At 49.6% G+C, this 24,174-nt stretch overlaps 2 protein-coding genes across 11 annotated transcripts in view; one reads left to right on the top strand and one right to left on the bottom strand.

The window, feature by feature from the left end:
- Window positions 1–1,723: 1,723 nt before the first annotated feature.
- On the bottom strand, window positions 1,724–18,739 carry TMEM53 (transmembrane protein 53). Its single transcript, XM_006200559.4, has 3 exons — window positions 18,554–18,739; window positions 7,354–7,475; window positions 1,724–2,442 (listed from the first exon to the last, which is right to left on the bottom strand). Exons 1-3 carry the CDS (start codon window positions 18,630–18,632, stop codon window positions 1,789–1,791), a joined length of 855 nt encoding a protein of 284 aa, XP_006200621.2. The 5' UTR covers window positions 18,633–18,739; the 3' UTR covers window positions 1,724–1,788.
- Window positions 18,740–18,876: 137 nt separating this feature from the next.
- The window catches only part of ARMH1 (armadillo like helical domain containing 1), a 54,040-nt gene continuing 48,742 nt past the window's right edge, over window positions 18,877–24,174 (top strand). For 2 of the 10 annotated variants that reach the window (XM_072974570.1, XM_072974565.1), the window contains exon 1: window positions 18,986–19,097. Coding sequence is in view for 3 of the 10 variants with exons in the window: in XM_072974563.1 (XP_072830664.1) it covers window positions 23,249–23,326 (78 nt within the window). In the remaining 7 variants the exon portion in view is untranslated. The other 8 variants (XM_072974572.1, XM_072974566.1, XM_072974563.1 and 5 more) reach the window with 7 other exon arrangements.

Raw genomic sequence — 24,174 nt, 5'->3', positions numbered from 1 at the left:
CCTGGAGATGGAGCTTTGTCAAATGGTCATCCTCACTGGACACTGCTGGAAGTAGTGTCTGCTCAGTGCTGGTAAGTAAGCAGCATTCCGGGTGCTCAGGCAGGTGCTCAAAGCTGCAGGTGAGTCCTCACCCAACACACAAAGCCGTTTTGAAAAAACAGGATTCTGCTAAAATTAAGACCCCAGAATATCTTCGTAACTCCAGACTCCTTTCCTTCACACATTTGCACACACCAGGCCCACCCTCCATCTTCCCAAATGTTAGACACCCATCTCTTGGATACCACAGCAGTAAATATTACAGAATCGGGTCCAGCTGGCAGCTCCTGTCCCTCCCTGCACCCAGATAAATCACCTTGGTTGGAGTCCAGCGAAGGCCCTTCAGAGCCCCAGGATCCTCGGACCCAAGATTCTAGGGGATGTATGTGGCCTGTCGACATAGGGCAGCCCTGGTGGTGGCTGAGGGTTTGGAAGAAAAGGTAATGCCCAGTTCCCATCGAGCTGGCTCCTTTCGGATTGCCACTGTCCCCTCTCCTTGCCTTAGACTCAGTGGCTGGTTACTTCCACCCTGGGGGCCATATGCTGTCTAATAGGAGACATTAACCCAGAGTGAAGGGTATGAAACTTGCCCGACTCGGATCCTTCAGCTCCCTCGCATGGCAGAGGCAGCACTGCCACCTGTTGGTCATGGCTAGGAATGCAGCCACAGCACAAGAATTGGCTGCCAAGGTAGCAGGGAAGTCCCAGAGGGCGGAGGCAATGTGGGGAGAGCTTGGCTCTGGAGGACAGAGGGTCCATCAGCCCTGAGACTATCAGGGGTCAGCTCCTACCCAGAGCTTCTCCAGCCATCTCCTCTGCTGCCTGTCCAACTTTCAAAGTCTATCCCTGCCCCCCAAGTCCCTTGATCACAACAGTAAGCTCATTCAATCAACAAGTATTTATTGAATACCTACTATGTGCCAGCATTGTGCAGCAGTGATTTGTAAACGACAGCTGATACAGAAATCTAAGGCTGAAGCCACCTCTCTTGCCTGGAGAGGATCTGAGTGGGTCTCCCTCAAGGAAATGAAGTTTGTTTCAGGCAAATGGTGCTCGTTCTGACTCAGCTTATCCCAGCTCTCGTATGGCACTGCCATCTTTCTGCTTCCCACTCCATCTGCCCGTTATACATGCATCTTGCAACTTTCATGGATCCAGTGGCTTCCTGGCACTGTGTGGTGGACCCTGGCAGGCCTCCCACCTCTGCATCCTCTGCTCTCTTCTGGCTTCCACCTCTGACTCCCTGGCAATGAGGAGCCTCTCTGAGTGAACTGCCAAGCGGGATCCATGGGGATGGTGCTCCAGGCTGTGGGGCTTTGCCCTTCTGGGACCTGGGAGCAGAGATCACAATCCAGCCTGACCCTACCCTCTGGCACCTCCCTGTAAAGCTCACCTTCCATTCAAGGAATCAAAGATCAACGCTGGGGCTCATCTGCACCCCCACTAATCTTTTACAGCCTAAACACCACAGAAAGCAGCAAGCCTGATTGCTGCACTTGTCCAAACACAACCACTACAAGGTTCCTGCAGAGCCCGGGCACTCCTGCCTGCTGGGATCCTGGGATGAGCAGAGACCACCACAATCCCCCAGGACAGAGGATCATGGGAATTCTCTACTTGGAGGACCACAGAGTCCCAGAGGGCGTTGGGGAGTTGAACCAGAAGAGGACGCCACCCATGGATGTAGGTTGTGGGGAGCTGCCAGGCATTTATTTCTGTAACAGAGATGAGGTGGGTAGGGCAAGGAGCTCAGCAGTGGACACAGCTGTGCATAAAGTTGACACAGAGGCTCGTGTAATAAGTAGGGTAATCACGAAGGTGGCTGACATGTGCAGATGACACAAAGTCCACAGAGCGCACTGGGACCCGGTGTGCCAGGCGTGCTTCCACCATGCGCTCCACATCCCTGGCTAGGACCACCTCGTCGGCCCTTGAGTAGAGGTAGAGCTCAGGCCAGCAAGAGGCTGCATCGAGCAGCCTGTCATAGAAGTGGGTGTGGAAGAGGGCAGTGAGTGGAGCGAGCAGGATGTGGAACAGGATTGCCACCAGGGCAAAGGCCACCAGGAGCAGCAGGCGCAGCGCAGCAGGCCGGTGCTCCAGGATGACCGCCAGGGCCCGCAGAGACCCTACCAGATTCCTGTCACCAGGACCGCTGTCAAAGATGGTGCCCACCACACGCAGGTGGCAGAAGCGCCGGTGGGTCTGCAGGAGCTCCAGCACGTATCGGTACAGCATGACGCCGGCGTTGCTGAAGACGTGGAAGAGCAGGGGCTCCTTCTCCACTTCGTAATCAAAGAGCAGCTCAAGGAGCTTCTGGGCCAAGACACGAAGTGAAGGGATGCCCAGGGACTCAGAGAAGAAGACCATGTGCCATGGGGCTGTGTATCGGATCACGATGCAGCCCTGGGGAGAGGAGAGAGGCCTGGTCGGTCCTCAGGGGTGCGGTGGGGAGGTGGAGACAAGCTAAGGGCAGAAGGGCAACAGCTCCAACTTCCATAAACCTGGCAGCACTCCAGGCCCCGCTGCAGCCTGGGCACCAGCTCACCACTCACAAGTCATGGGTGCCTCCCAGAGGCGAAGATTCCTCCATTTGTCGGGTAATCACTTCATGCTGGCCAAGCCCCCTCAGCCTGGGATGGTCTGTGAAGCCTGGAGCCCAGAGCTCATCTGGAGACATCTGGGCTCACCAAAAGGAAGTCTCACTCTGTCCAGTCCACTCCCTGTCTCCCTCCCATCCCAACCTTGCACCGTCATCTGCTCAACTCTGCCACAAGTAAGGCCTCACTGCTTGCCTACACCCTGCTGCAGCGACTCCGCTCTGCACTGTCTCCAAGCAGGTATCCCTCCTGCCCCTGGACCCTTCCCACAAGACCCAACACCCAAGACATAGCCTGCAGGCCCAGCCTTGACCACCAGAGGCCACTCGTGAGCCAGGCCCACAGCATGTCGGTCTCTGGCCACTGCCACCTTCCTGCAGGACCCTGAGAGCAGAGTCCATAATCTCTGGCATCAGGGGCTTGGCACCCAGATGTCTGGTTCCAAGTCCTGGGATCTTTCTTCCCACTGGCCTGGAAATTCCAAATACAGTAAACACTGTTTTTCCTCAAATTCTGAAATCTTCACTGAACTCTAGGCCTTTGTACCCCTCAATGCCTGGGTCAAGTACATCTCAAGAACACCTAGAAGAACCCCTTCTAGGCTAGTTAGAAAAGGCAGCCAAAGCCACCCTGAGTCCTACTCTTCTCTCATTAACATGTGCCAGAGACAAGGGACCCTTTGTCAGGGGAACCTGAATTAGGCCAGCTCAGGGGTCAGACAGTTCCGGCCTCAATTTCTAGCACCACCACTTACTTATTAACAGTGTGGATGGATAAAGAGCAACTTACTTCATCTTTTTGAGTCTGTGTCCCCATCTATAAGTTGGGATGACATCCATCTCATAGGATTATGGTGAAAATTAAATGAAAAATGCGCCCAAAACAGCATTTGGTACAAAGTTCTCAACTGAGAGTAGCAGTAATTAGTGGTGGTAGGGTACTAGCAGGAGGAAATGAAATGGGCACAGTACTTGAATGACCCACAGCCAAACTGGGGTGGTCAGCCGAGGGAACCCTGCCATTAGCTCCCTGACTTCGTCCTCTCCCTCAGACTCCCCTGTGACCTCTGCCCCAACTCCTCCTGGCTCTGCTCTTACCAGGGCCCTAGTGGACCTAAGCACCCCTCCCAAGACTCAGCAGAGTGGGTAACTGATGCCACCTGGCCCCTCAGCTCTGGCAAATTTCACAAAGGGCTCCACTCTAACTCCCCAGTGGGATATGAAATGTCTTTCTACCCTCCCTCCACCTACACGCAGCACTGCCCACGAACACACACACACTCCACGTCACCCCCCCACACATACACACACACAATTCCTTGAACTAAACACAGCCTGTCCACCTCACACCTCTCAGATGCCGATGCCCACGGCACCTACCACTCACTAGGGTACCCACTGCACCATCTGCTAAGTGCACTAAAGACCACATCCACAAGGACACATACCACTGCAGGTACAACCTCCCAGAGTGCATGTATGCACACACATACACACACTCCTCCCCATGGAGTTCCCATGCAGAACCACCTGCTGGTGCAGACATAAACTCAGCAATTCCTGTGAGCTCACCACCTCTGGGGGCCCGGGGCCTCTACCTCCACATCACATGTGAGTGCATCCAAAGAAATCACCTTGTGAACAGCCAGCATTCCCCGTGAAGCTCCTCTGGGCCTCACTTTTTTTTTTTTTAACATTTTTTATTGATGTATAATCATTTTACAATGTTGTGTCAAATTCCAGTGTAGAGCACAATTCTTCATTTATACATGAACATATATATATTCATTGTCACATTCTTCCTCTGTGAGCTACCATAAGATCTTGTGTATATTTCCCTGTGCTATACAGTATAATCTTGTTTATCTATTGTACAATTTTGAAATCCCGTCTATTGAGGTTTCCAAGGTGCCTGTTGCCACCTCTGCAGTCAGATGCCCCTAGAAGCCCCTGCGCCAAGGACCAGGGTCTCACTGCCTGGCAGATCCTTGTCTCCTCTCTCTCCCCAGAAGCCAACCATCTCTCCATCTCCGCACATGCCTGGTCCCAGCCTGCTCCGCCCATCCTCGCCTCACTCTCCTGTATTCTCAGTCTCTTTCTCGCTCCAGATTCCTGCTCAAACCAATCTCACTTTTAAAAAATGGGGGGGTATAGCTCAGTGGTAGAGCACATGCTTAGCATGCATGAGGTCATGAGTTCCATCCTCAGTACCTCCATTAAATAAATATATCTAATTACCTCCCTTACCCCTCCAAAAACAAAAAAAAGCCTCTGCCTTTACACCATGTTCCCCGCTAACTCTGTCCCACCCTTTCTTCACCTTCCTAGACAAACACTGGCACCCGCCCTCCCCACCTGATGGCCTCCCGCTGACTCCACTCTGACAGCTGAGCTGCTCTTACCAGGCTCTTTCCAATTCTCCCAAGTGGCCAAATCCCATGACACCTCTCAGTCCCCATCATACTTTCCTCCCAACAGCATTTGGGATCACGCATTCCTAGAAATACTCTCCAGTAGCCCTGGCACCAGATAGTATCCGGGAAAAAATGGACTGTTCTAGATTTAAAAGAGGCTTAAGGGACAAAATAGGTAGGTGCAACAGGTGATCCTGGACTGGATTCTGGTTCAGGAAAATCAGCTATAAAGGAGACTTTGGCACCTATTAGAGACTCTCAATAAGGACTGGCAACTAGATGAGATTAAAAATGTATTAACATGGGACGGTGGAAATCATAGTCTGAAAAATAAAGCAGGGCATAAAATAGTGTACTCAATAGATCTTATTTAGGTAAAAAAAAGAGATGCACACACAGAAAAAAATTGCTAAAAGGATATATATTAACATGGAAATAGAGGTAATATCTAGGTGGTAGAACACAGTACTTTTATTTTCTTTTAAATGATAAAGTATTAAGAGTCCGGAATTAGAAAAATCTTTTCTCCACCCTCATCTTATCCTCCTGACCAGAGGGTAAAGGCACCCTTTCCTTTTCCAGACAAACCCTACCCCCACCAGCCCTGCCACCTCAACCCCTCTGCCTGCCCGGGGGTGACTTCCTCCCCCGACTCCACCACTTCCTCCCCGTGCCTTCTGCCCCAAGAACATCTTTCCTGTCTCCCCTACAGCAGCCCATTTCCCTAAGACTTCCTGTGGACTCTGTCACACTCCCCTAGGTTTTCTGGTCCATCTGCAGCCACTCCGCGTGGGACCCTCTTCGTCTTCTTTAAGTTTGGGTTCTGTCCTGGGCCTCTTCTCCCTGCCTTCTACACACTCCCTGGGGGCACCTCATCCACCCTAGAGCCCATGGCTTCTCTTCTAGTGCTCCTTGTTTCAAAGAACACACCCGCCTCTACCCAGGATCTGCTGCAGCCAGAAACCTGGCATTACCCTGGTCCCCTCCCTATCCCTGCACCCACACCCAATCTCTCATCAAACTACCACTCTGCCTCCTGATAAGCTTCTTATCCATCAACTTCCCTTCACCGGCACCACTAGCCCCAAGGTCCTGACCACCACCACAAACGCACTTCCTGGCCCGCAGTCCTGGCCCCCCGACACTTTCCCCACCCTGCAGCGAGGGACTTGCAGAAGCACAAGTCAAACGTCACACCCCTGCTTAAATCCCCTCAGGACCCTCCCCAGCCTCATTTCTTTTGACACCTGCCCTTTCTTTCACCCTCTGTTCTAGCCACACTCACCCACTCCTAGTCCTCTGCCTGCCCTCCTGGATCTTCATCTTTGAAGCCAGACAAGCTAGCCTAGCCCAGTGAGTGGAGTTCAGCAGCAGCTGAAACTCCTTAAGGAGTAAGGCAATCTGTAAAAAGCGATGCCAGAGGACCAGGCTTGTCAGCTGAGGGGAGGCCTCAGGCTGAGAACTACACTAGTTCCTCTCCCACTGCAGGGCCACCACACGCCTGGGGCACAGAGCAGACGGGGGTCAGGGGAGGGAGGCTTGGCGGGGGGCACCAGCTGGCCTTTCTCCCAGGTGACTGCCATCCCTCCTGCATCCAGAGCTGGCAGCTGGCAGCTGGCAGCTGGGGGTCTGTACTGACACCTCCCTGCTTTGGGAGTTCTGGGCTGAGGAGGGCAGGGCAGGGCCAGGCCAGTGGCCAAGGCCATGAAAGAGGCTTCCAAGATATAACCACACCCTCCCCAGGCTCTTTCCAATTACCACAACCTCGACATCCAACTCTTGATGCGACCTGAGATGAAGCAAGGGACCCTCAGGCTTGAATCTCTCTTCCAAGAGGCCCTTCTAGTCTGGAAACATGAAGGTGCCAATGTCAACCCTAAGACAGAAACTCACCTGGTCAGAAATGGAGAAAGTCCTACGAGTCCAGACTATGCCCAGCACCCCGGCCCAGGCTCTTGCTGCCCAGAGAGGCAGCACCGGCCAACGAGACCTGAGGTCTGGGCTGACTCCACAGCAGGGAGCACATCTGGGATGGGCTGCCCACTGCGGGGCTTGGGGAGGAAGGAAGAGGAAGCAGGTCGGGGGCTGAAGGGGACAGATCAGGCCACAGAGATGGCAGCCAAGGAGGGTAATCCTACCCAGTCCCCACGGGCCCAGCATCTTCCTCGCAGGCCATTCATAGTGCCAGTCCCAGGCCTGTCACACTGGTGGTAGGTCAGCCGGGAGAGGAGGGCAGCCAAGGCTGGGAGAGCCCCTACAGAGCGGCCCCAGCCAGCTGGCTGTCCTCATGCCTGCAGTACTCACCCTTTTGTGGTAGATGGCGCTGTACTTGGCCAGGTTCTTGTCAGTGCAGCCACCCCAGCCCAAGAGAATCACCAAAGGCTGCCGAGTCCCCGCATCCTTCCCACCTTGGTTGGGGCTGTTCTCTGAAACACAAACAGTGGGACTGTCAGCCCCGACTTGGGGTGAGGGGTGGGGGTGACTGGCCAATCCAGAGCCAGCCCCACGCTGGCCGCAGGCGCCAGGCCCAAGCATCCCACCAGCCCCCGAACCTCAGGTTCCCACCGGGCGCCCTCCCCTGTCGGCTTCAGACAGCTTTTAGGCTTCTCAGGAGGCACTACAGGGTAGCTGCAAAAACCCACGTGAGGGCCCCTTTCTTTAATGATTCCAAGACAGAGCCCAGGTGAGAAAAGTGAATAAATACTTCCTCCATGCAATTTCACCTTCTAATCCAGGGATCAGCAAACTATAAGCCATGGGCCAAACTCCGCCCATGATCTGTTTTCATATGACCTTCAAGCTAAAAATAAAAATGTTTTTTACTTTTTAAAATAGTAAGAAAAAGAAAGAAAAATCAAAAAAAGAATATTTTGTGAAAACCATATGAAATTTAAATTTGAGTATCCACAAATAAAGTTTTATTGGAACACAGCCAAGCTGCTTGCATACTAAAACACCAGAGCTGAGTAGCTGCAACAGGGACCATATGGTTCACAAAGCCTAAGGCACATAGTGGCCCTTTACAGAAAACGTCTGCCAGCTCCTGTTCTAACTCTATGAGCAGATGGAAGAAGAGGGTTTTAAAAGAAGGAACAGATAGGACAGTGTAAGCAGGACAGTGAAGCAGACGGACTCTGAGGGCCCCTATAAACCACCCACCTCATTCGGACAGAGAATAGTAACGGCTAGTATTTACTGAGGTTTAACCCTCACAACAACACTACCAGGAATAGTATTACAGATGAGGAAATTGAGGGGTTAAGGCACAGAGTGGTTAAGTCATTTGCCTCAAGTCACACAGGAAGTATAGAGCTGAGAATCTGGTCCCCGTTCCCCATCCTAACTAAGCCACTTGAGACCTTCTGTGCCACCAGCCCACAACTAGAAGCATGTCCTTCGGTGACGTGCCAGGGCACAAGCCAGCTGCCTCTTCCAGGGCTGCTTTAGGAGGCTTCCCTGCAATCTTGTTGGTTAGACCTCCTCTCATTTCCCCTGCCAAATCAGTACCCACCCCCTGAGGGCGACTTCTGTGCAGGGACCGTCTGTTGCTAGTTATCTGCCCTCTGGAAAGAACCAGGATGTACCCTTCCAAGAATAAAGCCACTTGGCTACGCTCAGCTGCCACCCCAAGATTTATGTATGCTGCTGGTGACCTGGCAACAGTAAATTTCAAGGCTAGTTAAGAGGATGGTAAATATAAATCACTAACCTTTGGACAAAAGGAAGACAACAATTTCCTGTGGAAATTAATGTGATTGAAAAGTTCAATGTTCCTGCTCTCCAGCAGTGGCGACTCTGGCCTTTGGAGATTAACTGCCCGCACCCATGGGGATCCCATGCTGGGTTGCTACTCAGCCTGGAGCAGGAACTGCCAGCACCTCAGTCCCTTGCTGACACCTGCCAGCCCTCCCAGGCTCCCCTGATGCTGGCCTTAGCCTCTGATGAGGGGGACAGTCCCACAGTCTAACTCAGGCCACTCCAAATATTCTCACCACCTTTCTTTGCCTGGTGGCCCCCTGTCCTTGGCCAGGGCAGCTCTTTGCCTGCATTGGCCCTTCTAGTGGAGAGGTTCTATCTGGGATTCACTGGGGCCCCACCTTGCTGGGGGTGACTACCCCTGAAGTTCGGGCCTTGGCTGCCTCATGGGTGGTAATCAACAGCTACTGTTTGGATCTAATTTGACCCTCTGAGGTCCAGCAGCTGGATTTCTGCCCCAGGGAGGCTCCTTACCTCTGTGTGGCTGCCTGAGCATAGGCTCCCCTCCTCCAGCCCACAGTGCTCCCCTCCACGTGCCATAACCAAGACACCAGCAAAGGGTTTGGGGATTTATTTCAGAACCAGAGAAGGCATCCAAGGGAGGTCACATCCCCTGGAGGCCACCCCGATCAGCAGTAGGGGTGCATTCCCAGTCAGGGAAGGTTCAGACCCTTCTGCTGGGCCTCTGAGCTGCCCCACCCCTACGGCTGGGATCTGTAACACCATGTTGCCCCACTGCAGGTTTTCCTGGTGCCCTTGGCTTCACCAACTCAGGTAGGAATGACTCTTCACCAAATAAGCATCTCCAGGAAGAAATTCAGAATACGGACACCCTGGACACCCTGCCTCTTCCCAGAGCCCAGGCTTTCCGTAATGTTCCTAAAAGGAGGGAACTGGTCCTACTCCAGCCAGGCACTGGAGGCAGCCCCACTCTGAGCCACAGAGTGCTCCTCCTATCCACAAGCATCTCCCAGGGCCCTCCTCCCCGTGCCCACTCCTAACTCGCAGCCTTCAGCATCACCTCCTCCCCCTGGAGCTACGCTGCCCATTCTGATTCTCGACATGAAGAGCTATAATCCACAAAAGCCCAAGGTGCTCTGGGAACAGGGCTGAGAGAGTGAGGGTGACCAGGAAAGGCCTCCCAAAAGAAGACATGCTTGCTGCACTGGCCCTGAAGGACCAATAGGAGCCATGCCAGGTGGAGAGAAGGTATAAGCAGGGCAGGGAGCGATGGAGATAATAAGTCGGTCTGGGGCACAGCAAGCAGTCCTGGGTGGCTGGAAGCCTGGGTGAGGGAGCAGCGGTGAGCAGGAGAGCTGCCGAGGGTGGGACTGGGGACTGATCCTGCAAGGCCTCCAAGCCATGCCTAGGAGGCAGGATTTTATCCCAAGCAGAGGAGAGCAAATGAAGATTCTGGAACTCAGGGAGTGCCAGGATCCAATCTGTATTGCACAATTATTTGTCTAACCTCTGGTTCTGTCTGTGTCTTCCCTCAGCCACAGGCTCCATGAAGGCAGGACGGGGTTTGTCACATTGATCGCCACCTCCCTGATGCCCAGCACCGAGGCTGGCCCATCCAGGCACTAGCAGAAATGTGCTGAATGAATGAACACGTGGCTGCAAAGTGAAGGATGGATACCATTGCCCTCTCCAGAGTAATAAAAGTAATGGCTAAAGCTATTGTTATTTATTGCCACATCCAGATCATGATTCCTCCCTCCTCTGTAAAAAAAAAAGCCCCTGCTCCTTTTATGCTCAGTCCACTGGTCATCACCCTCTCCCCTTCCCACTGCTGACATCTCCCAGCTCTGGCCACTGCCCCTCGGGCACTGAAGACCAGGGTGCTGGCTCAGTCTCCCACTTGTACTCTGGGGTGGACCATGGCCCTGCGCAGACAATCAAACCCACCTTGGTCCTAAACCATCACAAACCTCTCTGAATTCCACATCTCCTTTGGCTCCTACCTCCCTCTTTCCCATCACCCAGAAAAACAGTAACAATATCAACAAAAGGAGCATTGTGGCAGGCACTGTTCTAAGCACTTTACATATCAACTCATTTCATCTTCACAACAATACTATGAACAAGGTTCTGTTACTATTCTCATTTTACTGATAAAAACTAAGCCACAGGGAGAGTAAATCATTTGCTCAAGGTTACAGAACTAATAAGTAGTGAAGCTGGGATCCAGGTAGTCTGACCCTTAGGGACCAGCTCATCACCACTCTCCCAGCTGGCTCCCTGGGAAAAAACCTTAAGCACCTGGTCTTAACCAAATCTCTACTGGCTCAGCTCCAAACCTGGACACATGGCTAACTCAGTATATCAACAGATCCAACACTGACCTCTTCCACCTGCTCCTCCTCAGGGACTGGCACCAGAGCCAGAACCTCAACTTATGCTGCCTCTGTCCACAACCATCCTAGGAGTCAGGTGCTATCGCTATCTCCATTTTACAGATGAGAAAACAAAAACACAGAGAGGGCAAGTCCCTTTCCCCAAGAAGACCTAGCCAGGAAGTGGCAGAGCCAGCATCCATCTCTGGTCCACCATGCCACACTGCCCCGCCTCCAGGACCTTGATCACGCTCCTCACTCCCAGCCCAGGACACTGATGCTCCATGTTTATGCTTTGCTAATGCCCACTCCACCTGCTGAGTCAGCTCACTGTCCACGTCCAGGAAGTCCTCCCTGATGCCCTTCCCAACCCCTTCTCGCCCTTCCCACCCCAAATCACCAGACTAGGTTAGATGCCCCTCCTCTGTGCTGTCACAGCATCGCCATCACCGTGCCCCTGCGCTTACCCACTACACCAAATGGGTCCATTAGGAACAGGTCGGAGACTGCTGTAACATGCAAGGCTAGCAGGGGCAAAGGCCTGAGCCAGAGCAGTGGGAGACAGGTAGGAGCAGGGAGGGAGATGATAAGGAGGAGAGAGTCACAACAATTTTGGTACATGTATCAAAAGCCTCAAAAACATGCAACTTTTGACTTAGTAATTCTACTTCTATGGAATAAAAATGTTTATCATACGGAAATACTCAGTAATACATCAAGCAGGTCATGGACATAAAGATAAGAGTTAAAATTATAAAACCCTTAGAAGAAAATCTAAGAGCAAATCTTTGTGACCTAGGATTAGGGAATGTTTCCTTAGTCATGATCAAAAGTACAAGGAATAAAAGAAAAAGTAGATAAATTGGGACTTCATTAAAATTGAAAACTTTTGTACATCAAAGGAGACCATCAAAAAGCGAAGAAACCCACAGAATGGGAGGAAATATTTGCAAATCACATATCTGATAAGGGGTTTGTATCCAGGGTATATTGAAAAAAACTTGTCACAATTCAACAATAAAAAGACAAATAACCCAAATGTAAAACGGGCAAAGGATCTGAATAGACATTTCTCCAAAGAAGATGTACAAATGGCCAATAAGAACATGAAAAGATGCTCAACATCACAGTCATCACGGAAATGAAAAAACCACAATGAGACAGCACATTATACCCACTCAGATGGCTATAATCAAAAAGTCAGATGATAACAAGTGTTGATGAGGATGTGGAGAATTCAGAACCCTCATACACTGCTGGTGAGTATGCCAAAAGTTGCAGCCACTTTGGAAAATAGTTTGGCAGTTCCTCAAAAAAAATTAAACATGGAACTACCATATGACCAAGCACTACCACTCTTGGGTAGACATCCAAAAGAACTGAAAACATATATCCACACAAAAACTGGTACACAAATGTTCACTGCAGCATTATTCATGACAGCCAAAAAGTTGAAACAATCCAAATGTCTACCACCTGTAAATGGACAAATAAAATGTGGTATATCTATTCAATGGAACATTATTTGGTCACAAAAAAGAATGAAGCACTGATACAGGCTACAATATGGATGAACCTTGAAAACATATGCTAAGTGAAAGAAGCCAGATGTTAAAGACCATATGTTGTATGATTCCATTTATATGAAATGCCCAGAAGAGGCAAATCCATGGGGCAGAAAGTAAATTAGTGGCTGCCAGGAGCTGGAGGGAAGGGGCAATGGGAAGTGACTGCTAATGGCTCAGGGTTTCCTTCTGAGGTGATGAAAATGTTCAGACATTAGATAATGGTGATGGTTGTACATTTCTGTGAATATACTAAAAATCAATGAATTGTACATTTTAAAAGGGTGAATTTTATAGTATATGAATTATATATCAATAATGTGATTATTTTGAAAATTAATAGTAACACATTAAGCAAAAAAGTGAGCTGCAAAGCAGTATATATAACAGAACACCTATCTACACATATACACATATATTTATGCATAGAAAAATATATGTCAAATATTAATATAGCAATTGTTTCTGGGATTAGAGGCAATTTCTTTTTCATGAATATTTTTACTCATTTTCTAAAATCCGTATGTGTCACATTTGCAGTGAGAGTTAAAAATGTTATTTTTTTAAAAGGCGGGGGGCCGGGAAGATGTCTAGCAGTGTCAACAGCAGCTGAGACATCAAAGAGATTATGGATGCCCAGAAGCCCCTCGGCAAGGCAGAAGAGTTCTTTTCAAACCTAGCACTTACTGAGTACCCTATAAAACAATTTAATCTCACGGACTCTCTGTCATCTGGACTTTTCTCAACAAACAACGCTGACATCGATAACACAAGAATTACAGATATATACTTTATCGTACAACAGTTCAAGTCATAAAAGTAAAGCATAAATTAGATTGTGTATATCCCAGGAGCATATGGGGAAGACAAAGGAAGGCATAAGGATCTGTGGAACAATACGTGCTTTTCATCTGCAAGCCAGAATCAAAATACAAAGAACGTATGTTTTCTTCTAAAAATGCGAAGAAGAAAAGGATCCTCACTTTCCTCTACTCCCAAGAAATACTATCTAGTCTCACAGTTTCTATATTTAGAGACTTTTTTTCCTTCTTTTTCACTTTTCGGAATCACGGCATAGGCAAGTAGCATGGTATCGAAGAGTACATACTGTATAAAATCATATCTGGGTTCAAATCTCCAGCTCTGCCACTAATTACTATGAAACAGACCTTAAGCCAGTTCTCTAAGCTCCAATTTCCTTATCTATGAAATGGGGATAATAATTCAAATGATTAAATAAGCTAGTGACTACTGAAGGCCTAGCATGTTACCCTGGCACAAAGAAAGAGTTCAATGCATTGAGGTTATTATTACTTCATGAGGAATACATGCTCACTGTAGAAAAAATAGAAAATGAATATCTCATAAAACTGAAATCAGACTGTTTTGTAATCTGCTTTATTCCATTTAGCAATATATTGTGAACATCTCTCCCTGTCAGTTTGTATATTTCTACACCATTCTTTGCAGTGGCTGCAGAGTGGCTATAGAGTATTTCATAATTTATGGTGACCAAGTTCCCAGTATTGGACATGATACTGTTTCCAATCTTTTGCTGTTATAGAAATATTTTAATGGACACCTCCTTCTTCATGCATGTCCTTAACTGGATCTGTATTCGGGCAGCACTTCCTAATGGCACCTGAAATCTGCATTGCACAAGCTTCAGAGTGAGGTTACCAAGTTGAAATCTGGGATAACTTGGAGCCAGATGCTTCACCTCCTCATAAGAGTACTCCCCACTTCACAAGACGGTCGTGAGTAGTAATAAAATCACGCGAGGCGCTTTGGCCTCCCTGGCGTGTGAGCAGGGCATGGTCTACAGTGTAAGCGCGACAGAAACCCCGGAGACCTCAGACAAAGGGGGCCTGCAGAGGGCCCTTCAGGTCTAGAGCTCAGATACAGGGCCCAGCAGAGCACCTGCTATAAAGCAGACAATCTAGGAAGAACTTTTGCTAATGCATGAGAAAAAAGAAATCACGATTCAAAAAATAAACAAAACTCCTGTTTTTTGTTTTTTGTTTTTTAAAAAAAGCACCTCTGGGGTCCCCACAGACAAAAATAGGGTCTAGTTAAAGTCACTCTTCATCTGGTATCTGAGGCCTCTCTGGTGTGAAGGCTCTTGAGGTTTTATCTCACTCCCGGCTCCTGGAAGCACACTGGCCTCTGACCAGGGCCCCGCTCTCTCCGTCCACTCTCAGTCCTCGTGGCCCCCTTACTTCTGCACTTCCTGCTGCTCCCCAGCACCTGTAAGCCCTCCGAAGAAGCTCCAGGTCTAGCTCAGGTCACTCTTCTCCAGGAAGCCAGACGACCCCTGGGGCCACCATGGTGGTCCAGACTGTGGTCCACTCCAGACTGTTTCCCCAGTGCCACAGAAAACCTCCTGGGGGTTAAGATGATGTCTACATTTCTTTGACCCCAGTCAGTGCTCAGCAGAAGAGCAGACTGGCAATTAAGCCTGGGTTCACAATAAACTCATCACTTCCCTTCTCTGTGACCCCTGGAAGGCTTTCTTTGTACTCTAAAAACATGCCCATTGTCCCAGCCCCATTAATTTCTGTGAATCAGTTATTTCTAAAAATGTTTACTGAACATGAGAGCAACAGGGTGCCTTTAAGAAGGCCTGCTGGCCGGCCAGCGAGCCGCAGAGGGGCCCTGGGGCGGGACTTGGCTGACCCTGCTCTGGCTGGGAGGAGGGGCAACACAGCCCTGGCCTGGAGGGCAGAGCAGCTCGGCTCCAGCCCACAGCGCTGTGCCACCAAGTGATTCCTTTCAGCTCATTTGGCACTTCATCCTTGCCAAGCACCAGCAACAGTGAGCAAAATCCTCAAAACAACACGACAGGGATCCCTGCTGCGGGAGCCCCGAGAACAGAAGCGTCCCCCAGGAAATGAGATGAGTCAGGTATTAGGAGAGTGAGGGGATCACTGATCAAAGAAGAGTGGGTGAGGTGGCGGGAAATGCCAGGTCAAGCATCGGCTTCAGCAAAGGACCAGGTGGATGACCCTCGTTCGTCACAGACAGCCATGGATTCTTGAGGGTGGGAATCCCAGCAGCAGGATCCTGGGCTCTGAATGACCCCAGATCTGTAGCTGCCTTCCAGCAAACTCATGTGCCAGCAGCAGCTGCTCGCCTCTCTATCAACGCACAGGAGTGCTGGGCTCTGCGGCTTCAATGTTCAAATATGGGGGAAAAGCAATTCCAGAAACCAAATGTGACTGTCCTACACACTTCTCCACCATTAAACAGTAACTGCAAAAGAGAGACAATCTCTGGGGCCCCCAAAGATCGCCACTCTGTGAGGTCATGTCAGCCTGGAGGGGAGCTCTCCACAGACAGGAAGCAAACAGATCCAGGGGATCCCAGTGCTGTCACCTCCTTCTGGAGTTCCTGCAGCCTCCAGTTCAGCTCCAGGGTATGCATTTTGAGAGCGAAAAGCATGACAAACCAGTGCGGAGGAGCAATCAGAAGGAGAAGGTTATGAGAACTGCACCAGACGGGGAGGAGCCGAAGGCCCTGGAGGTACTTTTCCTGGAGAAGAGATGAAGCTGTCCTCTTGAAAAGAGAGAAAGAAGGATTACCTTGTTCTGTGTTGTACCCACAACCCCCTAGCCCTGCAATTACCACATCGTTGTGAAACCACCTGCTTCTAAGCCCTCAGCCCTCCCCAGAACCACAGCTCCTTGAAGGGAGCCTGTGTGTGAGTCACTTCTGAGGCACAGGCAACCAGTCCGTGGCCAGGACACAGCAAATGCTGAACTGAAAGCAGAAATGGCAGGAAGGCCTATTGTGGCTCAAGAAAGGGAAATGCTTTCTAACAATCCGAGTGTCCTCTAACAAGCCAGAGTATTTGGGAGGGAGCGTCCTGTCAAGGGAGGATCTGGTAGCAACAGAACGCTCTCATGCTAGTAGAAGGATACAGCACAGAATGGCACCCTGAGATTTCTTCCAATTCCAGGACCCTGAAGCAGGGAGGGGAGCCACTTGGGGTGGAAATACACCAACAGAGCACCTGTTCCATGCCAGGCACACCCGTCCAGCCACTGTCTTGTTAACATTCACAATCCTGTGCAGAGGCACTCTTATTACTCCTACTTTGTGGTGGAAGAATCTGAGGCTCAGGGAGGTTGGATAACTTGCCAAAGCCACAGAACAGTAGGAGGTGGAGCTGAAATGCAAACCAACACCACTAGGCTGCCCGTCTGGTCTAAGGGAGAACTTTGTCTTTCCCACCATGCAGAAGGCAGCTCCAGCCCTTTGCAGCTGCAGGCTCTCCAAGGGCAAAAATATTAACTGGCTTCATCTCCCGCTGAGGCCAAAACTTTTCAAAAGCATTTCTACATCTATAAGCCCAAGAGTCCTCGACTAACAGATCTAGCTCTAGGGAGATACAGCTGGCCTAAAGCCAGCTGTTCTATGAGGGCCTAGGGACTGCCCTTCCATCCCAGACCCCACCCACGGAACACAAGGTGCTACAGGAGGGGTCTAGGAAGGCTCTCCTGAAGGAGGTAACATCTGAGCTAAGCCTTAAATGATGAACCAGACAAGCTAGGGGACAGTGTGGGGCAGCAGAGGGGAAAGGGCATTCCAGACAAGACAAAACAGCAGGAACAAAGGCAGAGAAGCAAGAAGTGTGTGGAGAATCACAAGTAGCCTGGGGTTGCCAGAGCATAAAACTCAAATTGAACAGTGGAAGGACATAGTGATCAACGAGGTAAGCAGGGGCTGCTAAATTATGAAGAACTTTGAATGCCAGGCTAAGGAATCTGGACTTGATTTATCCTGAAGGCAATAAGGAGCCACTGAAGGGTTTAACACAGAACAGTGATAGGAGACTTTGCATTAGGAAGATTGCTGTGCTGGCAATGTAAGAGGTTGAACTGCTGCTGGCAGTGAGACTGGACATGTGAAGGCAAAGTGGCGTAATGCAGGCAAGACATGCAGCCCAAGCTAGGGTGTACTTCAAGGCTCCTCCTCTACCATACCTCCCAATCAGGACAAAACTTTCCAACCTCTGGGCCCCCGATTCTATTTATACTGCCAAGGATCCAGACCTGCTCTACAGGCTACTAATTTTGTGGGGCCTCCCACACACCTTTTTGCTAATGATATGACTATAGGGATGAAAACAGTGCTAATCACTAAACTCATTCATTTCCAGGCACTAGGCTGGATCCTTTACACAAACAATCTCAGCTGTGCAACCAACAACTCTGTGAGGAAGGTTACTATTGGTACCCCAGTTTTGCAGATGAGAAAACAGAAGTTCAGAGTTGGAAGTCTCTGCCAAAGGTCATCCAGCTACTAAGGGGAGAAGTCAGGATTTGAACTGACTTCTATCTCATAGCAGCAACTGCTCTGTTAACCACTGCCAAGGAGAGTGGAGAGGAGGCATGAAGGTTCTGTGTCCCAGGCTTCTGCAAGGGCCCCAGGGAAAATAGTGGGTCGGACCCCCTAACCACAACCACCGAAGAAAGGCTAGCAGTGGGAAGCCTGGCCCCAAACAAAGGAATCAGGAGGGCCCCTGCCCTCGACAGCCTTCAGCTACCAGTAGAGAAACAGGGGGATGGACTCCAGAACTCCAGCTAAAGAGGCAGAAAAAAAGGCCCCCAACCTCGGTTGGGGGTGGGAGGAGACGCGGGGGGGCGGGGCTCGAACCGGGAGAGCGCTCTGGGGGCGGGGCCTACCGGGGGCGGGCCTCTCCGGGCCTGACCAGGACCAGGAGCTGCGGGACCCTAAAGGGGCCGCGAGAGGGCGGGGCCGTGAGGGGGCGGGGCCACAGCTGCGCTTGCGACACAGACTCGTTAGGTCACCTCCCCACGACTGGACCCAACCCTTGTTCCATACCCTGGCTCCGGCAGGACTGATCCGGGATCTCGATAGTGTAGTCCAGCTGGGCCGAGGCCATGGTGAAAGCGCCTGCCATCTGTACGGGCCTCCTGCAGGAACTCCCGCTTGCGCGCCCGCTCCTCGCCCGAGCGACTCCTGGGCACCGCCCAATCACCACCCACCTCCCTCGACGCTGCCCAATCCGGGAGCCGCACTCCGTGACCGCCCGCCCTAGCAACCACCGAGTCTCTCTCCGAGCCTCTCGGCGCACCCCACTAGCTCGGCCGTAGCAACCATGCCCCGCCCCGCTCTATCTCTGGCCCTCAGCCATTGGATAACTTGTTTGATCTGGGTCAGTTATTGGCCAGCCAAGACGCCGGTCAAGAAGAGTCCCCACCTTCCTGTGTAGGTAAGAGGGTCTGCGAGAGTTGTATTCTCGGGATGAGGAGGGTCTCCCTTCCCAAAGGCGTCTTATTCTACCTAGTGGACAGCAATGCTCTTTGATTTACATCGTCTAGCTACCTCTACCATCCTCTACCAACCGCAGCTCCGAAGGCTGGAGGTAGAAAATCCGTATAAAACGGCCAAGGGGGTGCTTGCCGGCCCATCCTCCGCCCAGTGGGTTGAGGCGTCTTCTGGCTGGTGGGATGGGTGGGAGGCAGAGGAGGTGTTGTTTTATGGGGGGAACTTTAGAGAATGCCCTGTTCGCGCGGGACATAAAGGGGTTAGGGGTTTATCCACGCATTTAACGTATATTTACTGAGCACCTGTTATGTAGGTGGACTCTAGTGAGGATTAAGTTTTTGACTCTGACTTCCATAAGTCTTAAAACGAGAGGGAGGGGAACCATGCATTAACCAACTCTAATTCTATGCAAGGGATAAATACTACAGAAGAGCAGGCCGTAAGGATTTTAGGAGCTCAGAATCAGAAGGGACATTTATGGCAGTGCGATGGCTCTTGTGCTGGGCTTTGAAAGACTTGTAGTGACATGGGGCTTTGCAGGGCTCAGAGAGGGGAAGTAAAGGGTTAGTGTCAGAAATTAGGAGCATCTTCTGGCCAGAGGAGAGACTAATGGGAGAGCAACCTTGGAAGAATAGATAGACCCAGATCCTGGAGGGTCTTTGATGTCTAGGTCAGCTCTGATCTTATGTAGTAGTAGATCTTACTGATGGAAAAATTTTCCAGTGCATTTTACACCAATGAGTGCAAGAGCTTAGTCCTAATCCTGAGGACAATATGGAGTCATTGGCAGGGCTTTAAGCAAAGGAGTAACAAGCAGATTTGTGTTTTAAGATCAGTGAAGAGAATGGATTGGGGATTGGGAGGAGGGAGACCAGTTAGAAAGTTGTTTCAGTAATGAGGAAGAATTATGGAGGCCTGAAGCCTGGAGAGGTAACAGGAATGAAGAGGAGAGGATGGATTCCTTAGACACGAGTTTAAAAGAACTGGACTTGGTGACTGGTTGGATATGGGGCAAGTAGGAGAAATGAAGAATGACTTCCAAATTCCTGGCTTGGGCAAACAGGAGAGTTTTTAGTAGAGGGTCAGCTCTGGGCATGGAGAGTTTGAGGTGCCAGCGGGACATCATCTAAGTGGAGGTTTCAAGGAGGCAGTTAAATATGCCTGACTGGAGTTTGCTAGATAAGTCTAAACTGGAAATTAAAATGTGTAGTCTGTAGTGCCTTACAGATGGCAGCCACATTAGTGGATTGATTTGTCCAGTTTGCTCAGAGAGTCCATGTAGAATACGAAGAAAAGAAGGCCTAGCTCAGAGCCTGGGAAGCACCTAAGTTTGAGGTTCTGGCAAAGGAGGATGAATCTGCAAAGGTGATTGAGATGAAGGGTCTAGAATGGTTAAATAATCAGTAGTAGAACGTGGTTTTCCACAAACCAAGGGAGGAAAGTGTTGAAGGCTGATGACTAATAAAATAAGGTCTGAAAAAGTCCACGGCTTTAGAAACAAGGAAGTGGTTGATGACCTTTGCAAAGGCAGTTTCAGTGGAGTGGTGGAAACGGAGGTCAAATTACAGTGAGTTGAGAAGTGGGTGGGAAGGTGAAGAAGAGAAGACTATACGTTTAAGGAGTGTGGGGTAGGGGAAGGAATAGCTCAGTGGTAGAGTGCATGCCTAGCATGCATGAGGTCCTGGGTTCAATCCCCAGTACTGCCACCAAAAAAATAAATAAATCTAATTACTTCCCCCCCTGAAAACAAAGGTTTGGCTCTTTAGGAGAAAAATAAGGGAAAGCAATAGCTAGAAGGAGACAGAGGTTTTTATTCAGATGGGAGAAAGGCTGTTGGCATGAATCCAGCAAAGAGGGAAAATATACTACTATAGGGAGAAGGAGATAACAGAGTGGAGCCCCCAGGAAAAGAATAAAGTAGGGGATCCAACGCATTGGTGGAGAAATTCACTTAGAGGGACATTTGCACTGTGACAAAAAAGAAGCATGTGAGGTTAGTACATTAGTAGATTCGGTGGCAGGAAGTCGAGAGAATTCTTGTTTGGTAGTTTCTATTTTTTCTTTGAAATAGGGACATGACATCAGCCAGTGAGAGAGAGATTGGAGATGGTGTGCAAGGTTTGAGACAAGCAGAGGAGGGATGAAGTAGCTGCAATGGAAAATGGGAGGAAGATGACTGAGTAGCATTTCTGGGCAGTTATGAGACCTGTTGTGGATGGTGACCATCAGTTTGTAGTAGCAGCGGTGTGCATGGTTGTGTGCTGTGTATTTTCCCCTCATATTCAGCCATCTGAATGGTGCAGAGAGGTGGATTGAATTGATCTAGGTTTGAATTTTATCAGGTGGATGAAATGGAAGGACAAAGGACAAGAAAGTTGAGGATCCTGGCAAAAGAGTGGTTGAGATGATGGACCTTCAACCCTAAACTGCGTAGGAGAGGGTAAAAGTGTCATGGACCAGGGGTCCCAGTGAAGTCTGAGAACCCATGTCTTAGAAGTAGTTGAATGAGAGAGTTATGATCAAAAAGTGGAGTAATGAAGTTTGAGTAGTTCTAGCTGATGACAAGGCCCAGGGTATGGCCACAGGAGTGGGTGGCCAAAGTGGAGTACAGAAGACAGCCAAGATGTTGACCTGGCCGTTGAAATCCCCCCAGCCGAGGGCAGGACTTGAGGAGGGAAAAGGGAAAGAGGATGTTTGTGACCTAGATACCCAGGTCCTTGATGAGTGAAGCAGGTTGTTCTGGAGTCTGTAGGTGACAGCAGGAGGAGGGGCAAAAGTCAATATAGCTGAATGGCATGACCCTAAAGTATCAAGGGTTTTTACAAGGAGGAAGTGGAATAAGGGACTGGTTGGGCTTTGGTGAGGAGACACTAGCCCCTCTCCCAGCCCTGAGATCCCTGGGGTTTACGAGTACAAGCCACCTCCAGTGGGGTTGGCTATGCAGAAGTGGTGCCCTGAGGTAGAGCCAGCCTTTGGTGCAGGCTGGAGGTGGGCAGAGCAGGTGTGGAGACGAGACTTTGATGATCAGGAACAAAGGTTTTCCAGGGCAGAGTAATAAAACTGGGAAGGAAGGGCAGGAAATCAGGTCAAGGAAGATGAGGCACAGAGCAGTGAAGCAGTGAGGAGAATGTGGGTAGAGAGATGAGGGTTGACTTAGTTACATTTTGCGGGGAGAGCGTGAGGGCAGGCCTGTGGAGTGGAGCTGGGGGCAGAAGTGAGTCTAGGGAGAGGAAAAGGGGCTCTGTGGGTAGAGAATGAGGATCAGTCTGGGGAGGTGGTGAAGGCAGTGGGTTCTGCGGGAAGGAGGTGGGGAGCAATGGTATATGGAGAGAGTATGTGAGGAAAAGATGGTGGCAGATGGAGTCTGTGGGGAACTGATGGGTGGTAGGAGGGGTCTGTGAGGAGGATATGATAAAATAGATAAATAATAAAGGCCTACTGTTTAGCACAGGGAGCTGTATTCAATATCCTGTAATAACCTATAATGGTAAAGAATATATATATACGTATGTATATATATATATATGTTTAACCAAATCACTGTGCTGTACACCAGAAACTAACAGAGCATTGTAAATCAACTAAAAAAAAAAAACCCACAATGATGAGATGTTGTGCCCTGGAGGTCTCTATTTCCAGGGTGACTTAAAGCAAAAAATTTTTTTAAAAAGGAAGGTATGAGTGGGGAGCAGAAAGGACATCTATGAGAACTGTGACAAATTGTAGTGCATATGGCCCTGAGGTGGAAGTAATGGCCAGGTTGCCCTCTTTGGCTGGGCCTGAAGTTTGGAAGGAGAGTGTTTCTCTCTCGGCCTCTCTCTTCTCCCCCTCTCCCTCCCCCTCTCCCTCTGTCTCTGACTGAGGAGCTGAAAGTGAGGAGTAAGGTTGGGAGAAGACGTCAGTCCCATTCTGCAGGTGGAACCAGCAGGAACAGGAGACAGTGACTGCCTTGTTGTCTCTGAGGCCATGTGGGGACAGTGAGCCCAGTGAGCCAGCAGGCAGCCCATACCCTGGAGGCTTCTTGCTTTTAGAAACGTGTCTGAATATAGGGAGAAAAAAAGCCCTCTGAGAAATTTTATTTAGAAACAAGACCTAGTGACCTTTTCATTTTTAATACCTCTTCTCACTTGCTCCTCATTGCTAAGGACCTTTGGCTCAGTACAAGAGCTGGGGTTTTTTGAGATTTTTGTTATTTTCATTTCCCGGCATGAAGAAGAACCATTTGGCTGCTATAGAAGTGATTTGTGGATGAGTCCAGATTTATTAATCACCTCTGAAGATGGAGAGGAAATTAAAAACAAAGAGTCACTCTGGGCCGGAGACAAAGTAGGTTTGTCATCCTTGCAGAAGACCTTGCCAAGGTTAGAAGGCCACAAACAAACCAATTTGGACTGGGATTCCTAATCTGGAATTTAATTTCATGTGCTTTGATTTTTTCAGACCATTTTCTCTCCAAGGTAAAGTAATGGCAATTTTAATTGGCTGCCACTTACAGAAAGATTCCAATAAGCATGATGGCATAAGTATATTTTTCTCTGGCATTCCGGGTGTGCTCTGCTTCTTATGATCAAGCTGGTGAAACTGACTTTTACTGCATGCTGCAAGCCACGATCAGTTGATTATAAATTAAATCCCCTTTTCCAAAAGCCATTTTCCATTAGTGCTAATTTGTTTGCTTCTCATTTCTACTGATCATTAGAGTCTCTGGTTGTGAGCACCAAATTGGAAATAATTTCTTTGACATTTCAAAAAATTTCCTCCCCTCCTTGAATGCCATTTGGCTGCAGCTAAAGCACATTATGGTTTGCAGAGGAACAGTTCACTCCAATTACAATTTAACTGACCGTTCATGGCGCTGAATCCCTGTCCTTAGTGTCCAAAGATGACACCGCCGCTGACATTGCTATTTCCTGGCACAGCTGTAAAATGCCTCATAGACTCTGCACTGGCCTTCTTGGATGGAGATTCTGCCACTCCGCACATGGCAGCTTTGGGAAGTTGGTAGTTTTATGGACCTACATATCATGGACATTCAGATATAACCATCGAAACAGGCACTGGCTGTTTTCTTCACTCATTCACCCAGTGAGCATTTATTAAACATCTATTTTGTGCCAGGCATTATGCCAGGCCCTACGGACACTGAGATAGGGAAGACCAACCCCTGCCGGGGA

The sequence above is a fragment of the Vicugna pacos genome, chromosome 13 (assembly GCF_048564905.1).
Source record: "Vicugna pacos chromosome 13, VicPac4, whole genome shotgun sequence".
Lineage (NCBI taxonomy): Eukaryota > Metazoa > Chordata > Mammalia > Artiodactyla > Camelidae > Vicugna > Vicugna pacos.
Note: the sequence above shows the minus strand (reverse complement) of the source record. Positions and strands in the feature narration are given on the sequence as shown.

What these genes read in the sequence shown, in the direction of transcription:
- TMEM53 (XM_006200559.4), bottom strand. Translation starts at nt 18,632, where the DNA reads ATGGCAGGCGCTTTCACCATGGCCTCGGCCCAGCTGGACTACACTATC. An exon ending in TCAGTCCTGCCGGAGCCAGG is followed by an intron (nt 7,476 to 18,553) that starts GTATGGAACAAG and finishes TTTGTGTTTCAG; the next exon opens with AGAACAGCCCCAACCAAGGT. An exon ending in GCGCCATCTACCACAAAAGG is followed by an intron (nt 2,443 to 7,353) that starts GTGAGTACTGCA and finishes TCCTCTCCCCAG; the next exon opens with GGCTGCATCGTGATCCGATA.